The 19,474-nt window shown below is 41.0% G+C and overlaps 1 protein-coding gene across 1 annotated transcript in view; it reads right to left on the bottom strand.

Moving 5' to 3' along the window:
* ADAMTS3 (ADAM metallopeptidase with thrombospondin type 1 motif 3) overlaps positions 1-19,474 on the bottom strand; it is a 702,179-nt gene that overhangs the window by 134,668 nt on the left and 548,037 nt on the right. Inside the window, exons 11-12 of the mRNA XM_086961556.1 lie at positions 7,853-7,966; positions 4,613-4,758 (exon numbers count right to left, since the gene is read on the bottom strand). Of these exons, the coding sequence (XP_086817682.1) occupies positions 4,613-4,758; positions 7,853-7,966 (260 nt within the window). The remainder of the gene's footprint in view (positions 1-4,612; positions 4,759-7,852; positions 7,967-19,474) is intronic.

Here is a 19,474-nt window from a genome sequence, read left to right as displayed (position 1 = left end):
GACATGCAAAGTGGGCGTGCCAAGATGTTAGCGACTGGAAACAGTCGCTAACATCGCTATCTCCTATAACCAACTTTTGGAGATATTCGCTCTAAGCGCGAATATCTCCAAAAGCTAACACCTGCCCCTGAGCAGTTCTTAGCCATGTTATCCAATGGTAGGTGGATAACATGGCTAAGAGCATTAGCTCGGTAATGCATGAATATCGCTGACTTTTCAGCGATATTCATGCATTTTGGCCGATTTTTATCGCTTAGGAGATAAACCTTGATAATAGCAAGGTTCCTAAGCAATAAAAATCGCCGCAGCTCGGCGATAAAAATATCGCCGCTAAACCAACATAGCGATAATTATCGCTTGTTGTTGGTAATATGCCCCTCCATTTTCAAGAACTACTCATGAAAATCTACAATAGACACAGACTTTCAGCAGGTGCACAACTGATTTCCAATGCTTACTCGTGACGATTTTCCACAAGGTGTAAAATATGCTCGAGCACATGTGGAAATGCTCAGATAGGCATCTACAATTTCCTTCTCCCCCACGTCAATATTTTCCCCCGTGTAAAAACCCCAAACCCTGCCTGGAGTGCTACCACAATATCTTCTGACCAAAATATTATGACCTACATGTCATCCTCGGAAATATGTCCTATTGGAAGTTAAGGGCCAAATCTGTGTAAAGTATGTAAGGACATAATATTTATATCAGGCGATATTTCTGTGTACAATATTCTGCCGTACAAGGGAAACAACCTTACAAATGTCTGTGAATACCCCAAATCTGCGAGTATCAGGGTGATTACTGCACTTTGTACAGCCATCGCTGATACAATCCACCATATTAGTAGATTTTCAGACTTCAAGAAGACACTTTTGCACTCCAAAAATGTAAGTAATTCTAAATTTGTGAATTCTGATATAGAATTTCAGAGTCGGTTGCTCGTTTTGACACGAGTTGTGTGTTGGTACACAACAACATGGTAAGTCGGGTTCACAGGAACTATGCACATATTCCACTTTTGGGAAGTGATGTCAGCACGACATGTACTTCGTTCTTTCCATGTATGGAGCAGAGAAATGTTTTCCTTTACGGGGAGGGTGAAATGATGGATCTGGCTACTCTCAGATGGTCCTACATGAGGATTTGTTTTGAGTGTCAGAATCACCTCTTCATTTGTTAATTAGAATTTTCACAGATGGGAAAAATAAACCTTTCCAGGTCAACTCCTTCACCTTAGCTGGAGTGTGCAAGGCAATAGTTAAAATCTTCAGCAGTCACTATAAATCTAGAGCCACATTTACAAACTTTTGACGCACAGCAGCGCAGCAGGCCTTCCTGGTGCGCTGCCATGTGTCAAAAGAAAAGGGCGGGAATGCGCTGTATCTACTCCATACGGCACATTGCAGTCCTTCTCTCCTGCGCCGGCGCACAAATAGCAGCCTTGTGCCAATGCAGACCCTCGTGTCATGTTGCAAGGGTGCCTGCGTTGTGGGGAGGATTGTTTTTGTGCAGGAACTCACACCTTCCTACACAAAAACAATCATTGATGGCATTTTCCTCTTTCAAAGCGTGCTGCCGAATGCAGGTAAAATGAGGAGAAATAAAAGTATTTCTCCTCGTTGCACCATTCCTACACCTCCCCTGGGGAGGCGTAGGAATCTGATGCACTCCCAGGTTTACGAGTCCTCGTAAATCTGGAAATACTTCAGATTTCATGAGTGGTGCGTAGGAACACCCACAGCAACACCCATGGAACTTCCCTTTCACGCAATGTTATACGTGAAAGGGGCACATATTGACAAGGCCATGAAAAGTCAGGTGAATTTGCTTTGCATGGCCTTGAAAATTTGCTATGGCACATTGCGCAACCGGAGTGTAAAAAAAGCGATGCTCTGGCGGCAAAAAAAGTGTCTATAGTTTGACATGATGATGCACTTTTGAGAAGGCACCACCTATACTGCCCCAGGGATTTCCATTCAAGTGCAAGCATCATCCCAGCATGGCTCAGAATAGGCTTGTGGGCAAAAATATGGTTCAATGTATGGTAGAGAATTTGTGAAAACAAAAGCCCTTTTAATATAAGAAACCACTGTTGCACTTTGTTTTATGCTGTGCCAGCTCTATTTGGCATCTTGCTCATTCATGTTGTCCTACCCTGACAGGAGGCAATTTGGTACATCATAGGCAGCTTCCTTGGTGCTTCCAGCTGCATGGAAGAGGAGCAAATGCTCTCTTTTCTAATGCTCTGGCCCTTCTCAAGGCTTAAGTACACGACAGAGATGCTGCCACTATCCACACTGTGAGGTTGCCAGAAACCCACCAAACATAGAAATCCCCATCGAATTGGCTAGGAACTTCACCTGAAAACGGTTATTTTCTGAAACTTAAAAATCAATATATTGGTGCGTCTGGATATTTCTCCAAGCATGGATAGGACATTGTTGAATGTTCCCTCCTTGCCTTTCATTGTGATTATAAACAGGAAAAATCAGTGTTACAAGTCCTAACAACAGTGGACCTTCTCATTCTATGCATCTGGTAGTCTATGGCTGCTGGCCGCCACAAAGAGGATTCTGATGGCAGATCAGTATGAAGCTCCACCATCATTACAGCACCTCCATAAAGAATCCCTAGATTTTGTTTGTATTTTGGTTTCTTCTGTATCCTAGTGCTTCCATGATAGTAGATTCACAAACTCGCACACTCATTTTCATCCTGATTTTGCATTTTTAAATGGACATATTAGTTTTCAAGGCATTCCTTTGTGAATGTACCTCCATCCCTCTAGATGTGCATACTTCACAATATGAAATGTTGAGTCCTTCTCAGCTTATTCCATTTTTCCCTTTTCATGGCAATGAAAGGGCTGTCGGAAAGGGATATCGTAATCCCGATGGCTGAGCCTGTCTCTGCACCACTGCCATTCGGGACTACGAATCTGACTGCCGAATCTGACGGCTGCACCATCGGGATCACTGATCCTGGCAGAGGCGGTCTTCTCCCTGACCGCTGGGGATCCAAACTGCAGTATTGTAATCCAGCGATGAGACCAAGGAACTGTCAGCAGGCGGCCCGCCACCAACGCCCTGTCGTGGCACTCTGCCCAGCATCATAATCAGGCCCAGTCTTGGTTTTCTTGGTGAAGGAGCAATGACAGCAAGTCTTTCATAGTGAGCCTATTAGTGCTTTTAAGCTGTCATAGCAGCACTAGTCCTCCTGAATGCTTCCTCATCCTGGATCCAATGTGAAGGCAGGAGTGTTACGAATTCTGGAAGGGATGCCATATTCAAATTTAGGTAGAAAGTCAATTAGAATATTTTGTTTGGATGTGACTGACAGTAACAGCCTGTTAAGTTAGTATCCTCGATTCATTCTGCCGCATAGGGAGGCAGCATGCAGGATTGAGACTGACTGCCACACTGGGAATCTTCATACAGGACTGCTCGGAAATGTTGACCAGCGGCGAGTGGGAGCTTTGAGGTTGCCACCCCCAACAGTGGAAATGGGTCATGGCTTTTATTTTGCAGGTGCTAAACCTGGTCCCCAGTGTTGGGGAGAGGCACAGGATTGTTTCTTTTGAAGAAGTAGGAACACCCACCTGGAAGTGGTGGAGAGGCATCACTGTGGAGGTGCCTGGGGTCTCCCTCCACCCTTTATTCTCAGCCGAAATATTCCTTACAGGGTCCTCTCAGGACAGTGCCTGACCTCAAGATAGCATCTGGATTTTGTTTGGACTGAGGTATCTCATCTCTCCAACTCCCCCACTTTATTATGACATTCTTGGATTGCACCTGATCATTATCCTGACAGCGGAGTCCGAGCACTTTGTCTGATGCCTGGTGGAGCTGCTCGGTTCAGCTATAGAGGAAATCGGCCCTGGTTCATCCTCTCATCCGTAACCTACCCAGCCGGACATTGGGCACAGTTTCTCCCAGTCTCCCTGTTTGTCTCCTATCCCTCACCGGACGAATTTCCGTAACTTTGCTTTCTTTTTTCCTATGTTTGATTTTTGCTCTTGGAACATGTGTAACTTGTAACCTGTAACTTTGATCCTCATGTAAAGTGCTCTGATACCTCTGGGTCTAGCCAGCGCTATATAAAACTCAAATAAATAAAAATAAATAAAATAAAAATAAATTCATGGAACCAGTGCAAGTGCATCAAACAGAATATACTATGGATGATGAGCTGCCTCTATTGAATTAGGAAAAGGTCCAACTTTCCCATTAAAATTAAAATATTGATTTTTATTTACTTGTATACAAATATATTTGTGTATTTGTTTGGTGAATGTTCATTTTTGTATTTTTTGAGTATTGCGTTTTACAGTTCCGATAATCTAAAATAATTAGGCTGGGTCTCAGGCTTCCAATAATGAATCAGTGGAGGTATCTGAATTCCAATAATTCAGTGGGTGTTCCCGGGTTCCAATAATGATTAAGTCAAAACGTTAACAATCACTGATCTAGAAGAAGGCATATTATGAGGTTAAAACAGCCATTAACGTTAAGTAAGAATTGATTAAATGGGCATATGTTCAAATCTTTAAAATCAGAAACCCACACCAGGAATGAAGAAAATAAACTACCCGATATCTTTTGAGACTTACATTGGATTGTTGCATTGACGTGTTCGAAAACGAACCCCAGTACCACATGTTCGGGAACAGGAACCATACTTAGTCCAGGATCCCCAGCCGCCATCTTGCTTTAGCTGGTTTGCATTTTTCCACATGCAATGACCCTTGTAGCACCACTGAGTGCAAACACATGCAAATAGAACACAAATAAACAGTTGAGTACTGAGTTTGCACAAACACTTAAAAATTCAAGTGCACCTTTTTCAGATGGTTCATTGGCTTTCCCTCAAAATGTAATAGAAAAATGCAAGACAAAAACCCTACAGTGTGCACATAAAGCCAATAAAAGACATGGCTGAGAACAAACAATGGTACTCAATGATCAAATGACAAACATTTTCTATGGATTAATCAATACATGTTTTATTGCACATGAGGTTCCATTTATAAAGTTTTCACATGAAATGCATTAGCCGAGAGAGCCATTTTGAAAGAACCTCATATCATCTCTAGGAACTGCCCATACTTTTATCTATACTCAACACTTCAGTTTAACCTGTGACTTCTATGCAGCTATCAGATGCCATTTATTTTGAATCTCCTCAGTGAAGGTTCTTGCTCTCACCAACCAAGAATATTGTGATAACACAGACAGCCAGGATTCCTCATCAAACATGGCTGCTACACATAAGTAACTGGGCAGGCACATTTTTAAGGCATGCTCTAGCTGTGTAGACAATATGTATTCGCTCAAAAGAGCACACTTCACTATTCAAGCATGTATATATAACTCTAGGCAGTCAGCTGGTCATCAGAGGAGTACACTCCCTTCAATATAATGGATGTAATGTCTCATCTACATCTTAAAACGTTGTACTGAGAAGCTGTGCATCTTACAGATACAACCAGTATAACCCACCTTTATTGAACTATCATCAAAAAAAGAACTCCCCTGAGATGTAAAATGCCTACTAGCGGCATTCTGTTACGTGCCAGCATAACTCTTAGGATTACACGGTTGCAAACCTTTGCTCATTGTTTGTACCTGTTGCTATTTGGTGCTAGTAATCCATATGATAGTAAGTTGTGATGCTTTGCATGATTTTAGTAGGTTTGGGATTGCGTTGAGCCCTATGGGTTTTGCACATATACTGCTTTGTAATGCCCTTTTTGCATACATTAGCAGGTGCTCTGTGCATGGTGATGCAATCCCATTAAAAACTTTCAATGCAAGAAAACTGCGATAGCTCATCCGTAAGATTAATGTTTGCAAGGATATGCAATAACAGTGATGAAAGATGTCAGATAGGTGCCACTGATAACCTTTGCATTGTCAGTTTTAACTACTACCACTTTTTATTCAACTATGACGTTAGAAGTTTAATATCAAAACACACTGGCCCATTTCACAGAACTAACTTAAGACATATTCCTAAACTTACTCCCATTTTGGTATTCACAGAAGGCACTTACTCATTTTGGTATTCACAGAAGGCACTTACTCATTTCGGAATTCACAGAAGTTAGGAGTCCTAACTTTAGGACTCCTAAATGCCTTCTGTGAATACCGAAAGTCTTAAGGTTAGGATTTTTCTCAGTTTAGGAGTAGTAAAGGTAGGACTCCTAACTTTAGGACTCCTAAATGACTTCTGTGAATACCGAAAGTCTTCGAGTTAGGATTTTTCTCAGTTTAGGAGTAGTAAAGTTAGGACTCCTAACTTTAGGAGTCCTAAACTGAATACCGAAATGAGTAAGTGCCTTCTGTGAATACCTACATGAGTAAGTGTCTTCTGTGAATACCAAATGGTAGTAAGTTTAGGATTTTGTCTCAAGTTAGTTCTGGTAATCGGGCCCACTGTACGGTGTGAATCGCCTATAGGACCCTTTCACCATCCTAGTGCAGGCTACGATTGTTGAGCACATACAGTTTGAACACATGCATCTTTATCTGTTGAACTGTTGGACGTTTCCACACATATCAGAATATTACACAGTTACTAATGTAACAGGATCAGCATGTGCTCCATGACGCGTGGAGTTTTGGAAATAAAAATAAGCTGCATAGGTATTTAGCCATTCCAATCAACTCTACATATATGTGTAGAGGATGTGGCCTAACGACTAGGGGGGTTACCTTCGTATCTGGGGGAACTCGTTTCAAGTCTCGGAAGGGAAGCTCAACGTCTTGTGATTCTGGACAAATCACTTAGTCTCCCTGTGCCTAACAAAACAAATGTGTAGGTCTGTAATGCAACTGGTGCTCATCTAAAGTGCTCTGATATCTTCTGTTCGTGTTCGGGCTATATCAAACTCACATAAATAAAATAAAATGTGCTCCAAAACAACTAACTGACATGAAGGATTGAAAGGAGAGATATCATTCTCCACTATTTGAGGCTTGGTACAAGCTTCTTTTGTCGGGATGAACTTCCCTGAAAGGCTTCTTCCTCCTGCTATTATGTCTGATATCTTCATCATGCACATATCTACTGTTAATCATTGGTGCAGGTACAGTCAGCTTCAAATGACATTGTCACAAAGGCACAGAGATGTAAACTTTAAACACAGAACACCCTCTAGTTGTGGTTTCCAGTGCATATGGGTCTGGACTGACTTGAGGTTAGCATGAGGCTTTGATAATTCACTCGATAGAGATACATCAATCAATTTTCTTTGGAAATTGGGTCAACAAGTCAACAACTGCTGATCGACACTTTCAAACAACATACACTGTTTTAATCAGAAAGTCTATCTTTACATTCAGATAAAAAGTAAGAAATGTGTGCATTTTGTCAAAACTATACAGAGTTCCACTGCAGATTATTTTATGTTTCACACATGGACAAATTATCGACGGATCTCATCAGGGTTCATTTGCTATATGTATTGATATCCACATGCAGAAAAATAGTGAGGTTTTGACAAAATATACATATCTTTCACCATTAATGCATATAAATGTGATCAACTGTTTTGCTTGTGATTTATCCAGCTTTCATCGTGGGTTGTGTCATCACCTGGAGGCCTGAGGGTGAAACACACTTACAATGCCTGTCTGCAATGGACATAGGCACAAGTGCTTCAAAGGAATAAACATATGAAACTACCTTTCATTGACAAGTCAAAAACTAATCATGGTATAAAAAAATGGTGCAGTGACTAATGTTGAGGTAGAGAATACACCTAGGCAAATCAATCCTTTAGTAAATCTCCCTTAGCATACATGTTAAATGATTAAAAACACATGTAAAATATGTAAAACAAATATACTTTTCCGGGAGCACATTCTGTTCCGTCAAGGGGAGGCCCTTTCTTGGTCTTGCAGAAGTAAGGATTGTCCGGGTGGCTGCACCACAACTGCTTGCACGGGTCAAAAGTTCGGAACTGGAATAAATCAAAGGAAAAACGTTTGAAGATTTTATTTGAGGTTGAATCAGTTCAAATAAATCATTCATATTTTAACCACACCTTCTATGACTAGTTTGGTATGGAGGGCTATGATTTATTTGAGTCCCTGCAGCAGAAACAATCACTATTTTAACCGTCAAGATTGTTCATCATTGCCTTCATACATGCATGGATTTAAACAGTTGTAGATTGGTAGATTGTCTCCCAAAAGTCCACACTCTAACCACCACTGTTGGTCATAGTTGGAGACAAAAATAATACTTAAGGACATATAATTAAATCAACAACAATACAACTTCAGGAAAATTGTTAAGGTCAAGAAACCTGTGCAGTGTTTGACCTACTATAGTAATCCAACCTAAAAGAAAATCACCCTTTTGTAATTTGCAAAATCGATATTTTAGGGATGAATTGTTTATATTAGTGTATTTGTGATCTTTGCAATGTTGCATCTGCTTCTCAAATCTGTTGTGTACATTGTTGATGTTTTAAGCACAGACAACACTCTATTTTAATTTTAACCTTGGATTTGAGATAAAACTGATATTGGTGAATTGTTTGCAAACTCCTTTAAGTAGTACTTTTTCTATATGAAACATTCTAATTTCCAGGTAAGTACATATGTATCTTTCAATCATTAGTATATGTTTTAAGTACTCTGGCACAAGGCATTTCATAATAATCTAAGTTGATCTGGATAAAGATGCCAACACCATTAACACACATTGAAAAATAGTACATACAAGTCCAGAACTAAAGAAGATGTAGCCAAATAAACACATGAATGCATGTAAATGGAACAAAACCATTAAAGACATGATAATCAAGGCTGACACAGTGTGTAGGACACAACTGCAACTGGCAAAGCAAAAGACAAGCAGCTCCCGGAAAATAGACTGTCCTCAGACACTACATTACCCGTATTTCAAAACCTTGCATGTACATCATGATCAAGAGTTCATCTGGCAAAGCATAAGTGGTCAAGACTGATTTGCACATGGCTGGGGCCAAACTGGAATGGCATGGCGAGCAAAAAAAACGATGGATTTAGGCCCAGATCTCTGAACTGGGGTGAATGTATGACTTTGTTATGTATTCTGTCCATGAATTGTTCATTTTGCTTTTGTCACCCGAGAGGGACGAGTATGCCCAGGTGTGGGTCTCGAGCTCTCCATGCCACTGGAGTCAAGCTATCCTGGCTGATGAAGGCTGAAAGCCTTAACCTGGTCCTAGGATGCTTGTTACCAGTCCAGGGAGGACCTGGCCTGGCAGTTCGGGCTGGACTGTTTCCTTTGGGCGCAGGGTCAAGACTGATTTGCATATTGCTAGGTCCAATCTGGAATGGCATGGTGAGCAAAAAAACAATGGATTTAGGCCCAGATCTCTGTACTGGGGTGAATGTATGACATTGTTCTGCATTCTGTCCATCATTTGTTCTTTTTGCATTCGTCACCCCGAGTGGCAAGGGTATGCCCACACATGGGTCCTGTGCTCTCCATGCCACTGGAGTCAATCAAGCTATGCTGGCTGATGAGGGCTGAAAGCCTGAAACAGGTCCTAGGATGCGTGTTTCCAGTCCAGGGAGGACCTCGCCTGGCAGTTCAGGCTGGACTGTTCACATTAGGAGCAGGGTCAAGACTGATTTGCATATGGCTGGGTCCAAACTGGAATGGCATGGTGAGCAATAAAATGATTGATTTAGGCCCAGATCTTTGTACTGGGGTGAATGTGTGACATTGTTCTGCATTCTGTCCATCAATTGCTCTTAAAGCATAAGTGGGCCAAACATCCAGGAAAGTTAGACTTAGGTTTACTGACTATAAAAGTAATATGAGAACAAACACTCCTCAAACACCCCAAAAGCTCCAACAGTGTTATCCTAACATGGACAAGGCCAGAATTTTAATTAAGCATTTAGTTACACAGACCCTGCCTTCTTGCTTACATAGAGACTTTTTCATATATTTTTATCTGTTAAGGCCCGAGGTATAAGACAAATGAGAAGGCATTATTTAAACAAATCGATTTTTTCTAAGGGCCTGATTTAAGCTTTCGTGGATGGTACTTCGTCCGTCATTTGTACGACAAAATACGAGGGACTAACATATCCTGATACACTAATTTTGCACCAAAAATATAAACAACATAAAAATCAGACTTCCATACATGTGTACGTAAACTGCAAAAATATCGGAAAAGAATATCATGGACCAGAATATCATCATAAAACGGTACGTACATAGTACTATCTATGTATATAGCACCTTGTGTTTTTTTAGATTTATATATTTTTATAAATATATAATGTAGTTAATGTTTAAAATATTAATATAATTAAAATACATATTTACATATTTTCAATTATTAGTGTTAAATATGTATATTTGTAAAATAAAATGAAAACAATATGTAAACAATAAAAAAGTTGATTTAAGTATTTAGCCCTTTCGATGCTCATGACGGAACGGTTCCGTCATGAGTATCGGTCACGCTGTGCTCATGACGGAAAACGGTTCCGTCATGAGTATCGGTCACGCTGTGCTCATGACGGAACCGTTCCGTCATGACCACACCCATTTACATTAGGGCCCAGCACCGGGGGTAAATCTGTACCGCACGGATGAGGTTAATATTAAACATAAAACGAGAGAAAGCTTTCCATCGATGGAAACCTTACAGTTGCGCTAAATGAAGTGGGCGGTCTGAGAATTTGGCAGACAGGGTATTCCATCTACTTACCACGCTGTACCCTGTCCGCCACAGTCTAAATCAGGTCCTAAGTATTTTATGCAAAATTAGCAATGAATTTTCCATATCTATTGAAAGTATTTTACGTTCTATACCTATTCATCAAAGCATTAAACTATGTATGTTGATAAAGTAAACTGTCAACACTTCTTCAATGTCCGCTATGCTGATGTATTTGTGAGTGAGTAACAAAGACACTGAACAAATACGAATGCAATTTCTGTGGACATAATCGAGTATGGATGCCAAAGCAATGACCAAATAATCAAACAGGACCATATTTATCATGATTTCAAGCAACGCAGCAAGACATCTTGCTGCACTGGGTAAATGAGCAGGAATGCACCATATCAAGGTTTGGCGCATTTCTGCACTCTGTCTGCGCTGGCGCACAAACTGCTGCCTAGCGCCAATGCAGGCCCCCTTGCACTGTGGTGCAAGGCTGCCTGCGTTACAGGCAGCATTGCTTTAGTGCAGGGAGACTTACTTTACTGCACAAAAACAATCCTCTAAGGCTCTTTTTCTTTCTAAAGAGGAAATAATGAGAATAAAAAAATATATTTCTCCTCATTAACCCTCTACTGGGAAGGTGTAGCATTCTGACGCATTCCCAGGTCTATCAGAATTAGCAAATCTGGGAGTGCTTCAGAATCAATGGGTGGGTGCGTGGGAACACCCACACTCCACTAACGGAAGCCCCCCTGGCGCAGAGTAATGCAGGGCAGCGACTTGCACTGCTTTGCATTACTACAGATTTACCAAGCAACTATAGGGTTTGCATTGCCTGGCGCCCCCTTGTGTGGCGCAAGGGTGAAACAAAACTCTTGACAAATATGCCCCTCAGTTTACAGGGGTGCATTGTTAGTTTGTTATGAGAACTTAGGGGCATATTATCAAGACAGGCGATAAAATTATCGTCGTTTTAGCGGCAGAAACTGCCGCTAAAACGGCGATAATGGGTTGATAATATGCTCTATGGAATTCTAAGTGAAGCCTATGTTAAATGTGAAGGACATCTAACATAGGCTTCAATTGGAATTCCATAGAGCATATTATCAAGCCCATTATCGCCATTTTAGCGGCAGTTTTCTGCTGCTAAAACGGCGATAATTTTATTGCGTGTCTTGATAATATGCCCCATAGTGAATCTCCAGTTCGAGTGCTGAGCTTTGATCATGTTCAAAAGTAATGGAGGAGCAACTGATTACTTACGTACAATCTATTTACATACACAAATGGTAAGGGTCAGAGGACAGCAATACAAATGTTGATCCGAACAATCTGAAATATAAAATGAGGACTGGGTTCTCGACTCACAGAAGATGAACAGCTACGGAACAGGGTAGAATTCTTAGATGGTTTCATACTTTATGAAATATATGATTATTTTAAATCGAGAGATAATTGTTTCCTTCTTTTGAATATCAATATGAACAATAGTTTCCAAAGATAATGAGAATAACAATACGAATTGTCGCTGTAAATACAGAGGAAGTTTGTTAGGTTTTGTTCAGATGTGAATTCCTGAATTTCAAGCTCTTACATGTAAATGGAATATAAACAGGGCGAAGCTAAGACAGTAATAGCATTAATGTGTTTAACAAAAAATAAGTGGAAGCACGTCTTAGCAAGGTACATTAATTTTCGAGGACATCCGGGACCTATTAAAAGGTGAGCAAGTCAACCATACTTTCAAATGATTTATGCAAGATGGATTGACTTTAGGATAACCAGCCTGAAGTCAGTTAATATGCACTTAGATAAGTAAATTAATTTCCCTAATGCATACTTTATTTTCTTAGATTCCATTTAATATTCATTGAACACACGCCTTTGATTCCAATTTATTTGAGAACATTCTGTCTCCACCAAAGAAATGATCATTATGTGAATGCAGGCTTCTCTAACCTTGGACAAGTAGAATCCTATGGCACATTTCCTTTCTCTGCGTGAGCTTTGTAAACCTTCGATAAACCTATAGATGACTGAAAACAACAATTAATATTGCTAGGTCAGTATTCTGGGAGTCAAACTTCCCAATCCACTCTTCTTTTAAATATTTCTTAGATATGAAAAATGTCTCCAATACAAATTAGTTTAGGTTTTCTACATTCTGTAAAATCTTTTTTTTTTCACAACTACATAGATAAGAATATTATCTCATTTGATTAAAATAAAGCCTGTTAATTTTCTTTTCTGAGATGTCTAACAAGTGTATACACCTTATGAACTTTGGACCACAGCCACAAAACTCCTTTTTAAAATGTATCAGAGTTCTTTCATTACTCGTAAAAGTTTTACCAACTCATAAAGAGCCTTTACATATACATGGGGATGCTCTAAAAAAATGTTTCCTGTATGGAAATGCAAATGCAGAGGAGAGGACTGATGTCCTATTAGTACATAGATCACATCGCAAACTACACCCCCGTTTGCAAACCAGTTGATGTGCAAAATGCTCGCTTAGTTTGGTAGTGGGAATGGAATATCAGAAGTTTAATGTATCTTTTCTTGGTGGCCCTAAAAGTCAATATGTCAAAACATGCCCGTTGCATTACGCTTCTACTTTTAAGCACATTTAGGGCATATTTATATAGATTTTGCATCAGCCTTGCGCCACACAAGAGGGTGCAAGGGCTACGGAAAACCCAAGTAGTTGTTGTTGTAATACTTTATTCAATACATTTTTATCATAAAAGTAAATACATTTCCAATCATAAAATAACTATAAAATTCCTATATCCAAGTTACAGTAGGATTTATCAAGCAAATTCTGTTCTGCCAGACGTACCATCTATGACCTACATTGGCTGCCCGTCAGACAGAGGATTAAGTTCAAAGCCCTGTGCCTGGCTTTTAAGATCTTAAAGGCTTCTTCCCCCCCCATTCTAACACAGGCAATATCCTACTATACTCCTTCCAGAGTTCTACGTTCAACGGGTCAATTCCTGGCCTGTGTCCCCCGCTTCAGGAAAACCAGAATTGGTGGACGCTCCTTCGGTGTCCTGGCAGCGAGTCTCTGGAACACTCTGCCCGTTGACATTCGTGCCCTACCGGATCTATTGTCTTTTAGAAGAGCTATCAAGACCTTTTTGTTCCCATCACTTTAATTCTGTCCCCTCGCTTATCTGGTCTTTCTATCTGGTTGTGTTATTTTCCAACATAGCGCCGGGACGCCACTTTCCTGTGGCAGCTGAGCGCTCTACAAAATTTATAACATAACATAACGCAAGGCCACCGTGTGTGGACCTGAGTGGCTTGACCAATCCAGAGTTATGTGACATAGCGCAAATCCCTGCGTTGTATTACTCTGCCCTGGGAGGGAGTTCCATGGGAAAAGCGTGAGTGTTTCCACGCACCCATCCATGGATTCTGAAGCATTCCTGGATTTACCAATACTGGCAGACCTGGGAATGCATCAGAATACTACGCCTTCACAGGTAAGGGTGCAGAGGAGAAATATCTGTTTTTCCCCTCCTTACTTCCTCTTTCCATGTGTGGGAGTGTTTTTGTGCAGAGGGGTGTCCCTTACAACACAGCACACTATGCACCATTGTTGGGCACTGGGAATTGACAGGAGTGCACCATATATTGTTAAGTACAGCAAATTCCTGCAAGGGGATTTGCTGCACTGCGCTGCGTGATATCATAGTAAATAAGCCCTTAATTTCTAATATGCACCACTAACAAACATCAGACACAGCGCATTAGACAGAACGCCTCTTGTGCTCTCATTATATCACAGATACGCTGTGAAGATAGCCATTACCATGTCCATACAACACATCTCAGTGTGACAGGCTCCATACAGCCACTAGAAAACCTTAGAAAGAAACTCCCCTCATAGGCCTATCTTGACCTGACCATCTAATGTATCCATCCGCATGCCCAAAATAGCACCGCCCACCAGGAATTCCTACACATAGCCACTCAACGTACGACATTAGGAAGAATATCAAACACAGTCAGACACACTCCAAAAAGACATAAAATCCAAGTTAGAAAATCACACATGTGTAAAGGTTATTAACGCACCCGAAACATATTCAACGTTTTATCCTATCTAAACGACTGTACTGTGATCTGTTTATTTAAGGTTATAGGGCGTGCATTGTTTAATTACTTGTGCTTACCTCACACTAAACAGGTGATTGTTAGACAGAGCCCCTTGCATGCCTACAGCATTATACAGGTCTGTCAGCTATCACATTTCTACCAACACAACTTAATAGCAGGAAATAACAGCACACTTTGGACTGACCCTACCACTCGTCTTCATCAAATTTAAAAAAATGCCACATAGCTGACAGTCATCGAATTCTTAAAGTCACCTGCCACTCAACAATGAATTTTAATTAGTCATGTAAATATATATATATTTACAATTCACAATTACCTGTCCTCTATAGAGAACCCTGCGGTCCACGGGTTGGCCTTCATTGGGTTAATGATTCTTTCCCTCAGCCCCATGATACTGAACTATCTCCCCTGGATGATGACTGGGTTAAACACTGTTAGTTCTGAGTACATCCTCTGCACCCAAGAACTTAATATGAAAACATCTGGATTTTTGATGTGAAGCGTACAATAAACTTCTGTGAATTGTGAAAAAATAATTTGAATTACTAACTGTGTGCTTTATGTATGGCAAACCTTCTGGAATGATTCAAACGTTTGGATACCAACAAAAGAACGGGCGCACAACCCTAGTATCAGGGTCCAGTAATCCAAGAAATATATTGCAATGGTGCTTCTAGAGAAATGATGCGTATCCTACATCACCAACTCCCGTGCAGGAGCGACAATATGTACAATAACCTCTGAGCACACTGAAACAGTCTCTATATGTAACACAAACAAGTATCTGGCAAGTGTCTCTCTTTTCTTGAGGAGTGAGATTTAGCTTTCAATCTCACAAGGTCAATTCCAATAATCAAAAGTTCCAAAATATTCAGTTTGTGTTGTTTATTTCTTTGTTTTTCTTCGTGTCTCCCCAGATGTCCAAAGTAAATTACAACAGCCCACTAGCACTCACGCTAGGTGTGGTCAATGTTTTCTGTTTGGAACCCCGGGGTTGTTTTACCAAATAATCAAAACGCTTAGCATAGGTGAATACGCGGCCTGTTTTATAATCATTGTCATCTCTCTTAAGTTTCCTAGCTTTTCTGCGCTTAATATCAGCCTGAAGATCTGTTAGATAGTTATCTAGAATTGTATAATTCTTAATAGTCACCTCTGGCTGATTAAGTTCCTTAATCTCTTCTTCTATTTTATGGATTTCTTTCAACCATTTCTTAATTTTTCTCTCTGCATTCTCAATAAGTATATTTATGAGATTGCGAGAGGAGTTGGTAAGTTCCTGTTACCAGTTTGCTAAAAGGTCAGGCTCAAGGTCCTCGTATGTGGGCATAATTTGCGACCTCAATCCCCTAGGTATTCTGTTAACGGAGAGGTATTGTTTGAGAGTGGCCGCGTCCCACCACTTGTTAAGCTCTTGTTTCTTCAGAGCTCCCCTGAATCTCTCCCCTTGCCTTTTTTTTCCCTTACATATATGTCCTCTTTTTTGTCTCGACCTTATATGTAACTATGTTGCCATGCTCTAATAACTGTGTAACATTTGTAACGATGTAACATGCAACTATGGTCTGATACTCATGTAAAGCGCTCTGATTCCTCTGGATCTAGCCAGCGCTATATAAAACCTTCAAAATAAGAAAGACCTCGTGACATGCTCATGCGCAAAACGTGCCTCCAAAGACATAAATTTGAAGCACATGTTTAGGTGCCAAACAAAGCCAATCGCTCCAAGATAATGAAGACATTTTTCTCGGGGAAAAATATTCATGAACGTGTACTGATCGAAACAGTCACTCTGTGGCAACAGGCATGAAAATATGCCAAAAATGTAAAACTACAAATAAACAAGCTGAAGCACCTACCCAAAAAGCTGGTTGGACAAATAACAAGAAATACGCTGCTTCTTTTAGACTCCTAACCAAAGGGCAGTACGGATAAGCTTTGCGGATGCAAATTGTTATACGAAATCTCTGACGGAAAAGAAAATCATGTCCAGAGCCCAGTAACTTCCGTGTTGTCGTTCTAGAGCCAAAGATTGAGAAGAGTGTTGTAATAGTGCCACCTCGTGGCTTTAACTTCAACTGCAGGACATAGTTAGATACTATGCCAGAGGATCGTGTGTAGGGGCCCTGAGTATGCCATATCTCACAGATAGTATTTGGACTTGGCCTCAAAGAGGGGGAGGTGGGGGGATGGGGGCTGGGGGCCCGTAAAGGACCCTATGCCGCAGGGGCCTGCATTATATGCTACCTACATACAGCCTTATTCATGAAGGGGCCGTTTTGCGAGCCCCTAATAGCGAATCATAGCGATTCGCTATTAAGGACTCGCAAAACGGTAATCATGTAGGAATCGCATAATAAAATGTGATTCCTACTGATTCCTTATTTGCGATTAGCAAATTGCTAATCGCAAATAAGGAATAACTCGCCATTCATTCCTATGGGCCAAAAGGCTCATAGGAATGAATGGGGAGTATTCCTTATTTGCGATTAGCAATTAGCTAATCGCAAATAAGATTGCGATTTGAAGGGTGCCAGGGGTGTCCACAGGACACCCTGTAGCACCCCTCAAATGAAATTTCACACAGGTGTTGCACACACACATGTCCAAAGGACATGTGTGTGTGTAACATGCAACTCAGAAAAATGCATTTAAATGCATTTTTCTGAGTTATCGCAATTTACCGCGAGGTCTGACCTCGCGGTAAATTGCGGCAAGAAATTGCGAATTCGCAAATTTAAATTGGATGTTGAATTGCATTTAAGGAATCTCTAATAGAGATTCCTTAAATGTAATTCCTCGCACATTTGAGACATCGCAATTAGCGATTTTTGCATTTGGGATGCTGAATCCCAAATGCAATAATCGCACTCGCAAAGGGCCGGATTCTCAGAATCCGGCCCTTTGCGAGCCGATTTAGCCTTCATGAATAAGGCTGATAGCTCCCAAGTTTTCAGATTGCATATGTCTAGTGTACCTAGCAGTGAAATTCAAATGTTAAATGCGTGACACTCAGAGCGACACTTTCTTGTGAATAAAATCAAGCAATTAAGTCAGTGAAAGAGATAAATGTAAGAACTTACGCCCCTGTAAAGCAGTGAGAGCGTTAAAAATATATTGAAACTGCTGCAAAAACACTAAAGTGAAAGTTCACTAACCTGCTGCCCTTAAAATGATCACCGGGTAAAGCCAGTAATATATCTGTGTAAAACAAAGGGTTTTTCCGACTTTGTCCACTGTGTCATGCATCATCCCGTAGCTTATCTACTGAATATATCTTTTTCTCAGAAAGTGGACAGTAGCTTCCTTCCCACAGGCGCATTATTAGCACCGCTACCTTCATTCGCTCTTTCTTTGTGCACATTGTTAGACATAATAGGTGCAGCACATGGGCCGCACTTTAGTGCAGGGCATCCGAACGGCACCACAACATATTTCATGGGATTTCAAAGGAAGCTGACGGCTTGGGCTTTACAGCTGCATGGAGCTGGAAATTGCTACTTATCCTTCATCGTAATTAAGACAAACCATTTACAATAATTAAAGGTGAAATGTAAGGTCCTTTAATTCAGGGGGAGGAAGCTGTCCTTAATCTTCTTTCTGTTTTCACACTGACTTTCTACAATGGTTGTCGTTTTTGACGTTATCAAGACAGCCACTTTCTACTTTAACAAAAAGAACAGACTGCTGGGTTCTATTAGGCTGTGATACCAGCTCAGCATATGTGTATTATGCACCTCTCATGAGGAAGTGTGCAGGGGGCCTTAGCCTGACAAGACATTACTCTGGGATTGAGCATCAGAAATCAGCATGAAATTAAGTAAAATATGCTTCCGGTTGTCAGTACAGTATCACACACTGGAAGCCAAGTGGGTTAATGCACATGCTGCTAGGCTGAGTGTATGCCCCCCCTACACTCTGACAGAGACATCATCCCAGTGACTCATCATGAGTAAACTCCAGACTGCTGAACTCACCTTACTCTGCCACTAGAAAGGCCTGACAGGGGAAAGTGTCCACCAGGCAAGTCGAGGAAGAGGTGGGGGGTTGGGGGGGGGGGGGGGGGGGGGGTAATGGGGCAGTGCTTATGATTGTGCAGGTTGACAGGAAGGCCTCCTGCTGTTGACTGGTAGCCGCAGGCCTCAGGGGCATATTATCAAGGGGGTTTATCTCCGCATTTTTGGCTTTAAAAGCCAAGAAAGTGGAGATAAAATGATCTCCCTATTACCTAGCTGTCGCTAACACCAGTTAACACCAGTTAGCGTCAGCTAGTAGGAGATAGCGACCATCTTGGGCCCCACTTTGCATGTCAGTTATATTTATCACTAATGACATGCAAAGTGGGCGTGCCAAGATGTTAGCGACTGTAAACAGTCGCTAACATTGCTATCTCCTATTACCAACTTATGGAGATAGTCGCGCTAAGCGCGAATATCTCCAAAAGCTAACACCTGCCCTGAGCAGTTCTTAGCCATGTTATCCAATGGGAGGTGGATGGCATGGCTAAGAGCATTAGCTCGATAATGCATGAATATCACTGCCTATTCAGCGATATTCATGCATTGCACCCGATTTTTATCGCATTTGCGATAAACCTTGGTAATACCAAGGTTTATCTGCGATAAAAATGGCCGCAGCTCGGCGGTACATTTTTGT

This window comes from Lissotriton vulgaris, chromosome 3_1 (genome assembly GCF_964263255.1).
Source record: "Lissotriton vulgaris chromosome 3_1, aLisVul1.2, whole genome shotgun sequence".
Lineage (NCBI taxonomy): Eukaryota > Metazoa > Chordata > Amphibia > Caudata > Salamandridae > Lissotriton > Lissotriton vulgaris.
The sequence above is the reverse complement of the archived record's forward strand: the minus strand, read 5'-3'. Positions and strand labels throughout refer to the sequence as shown.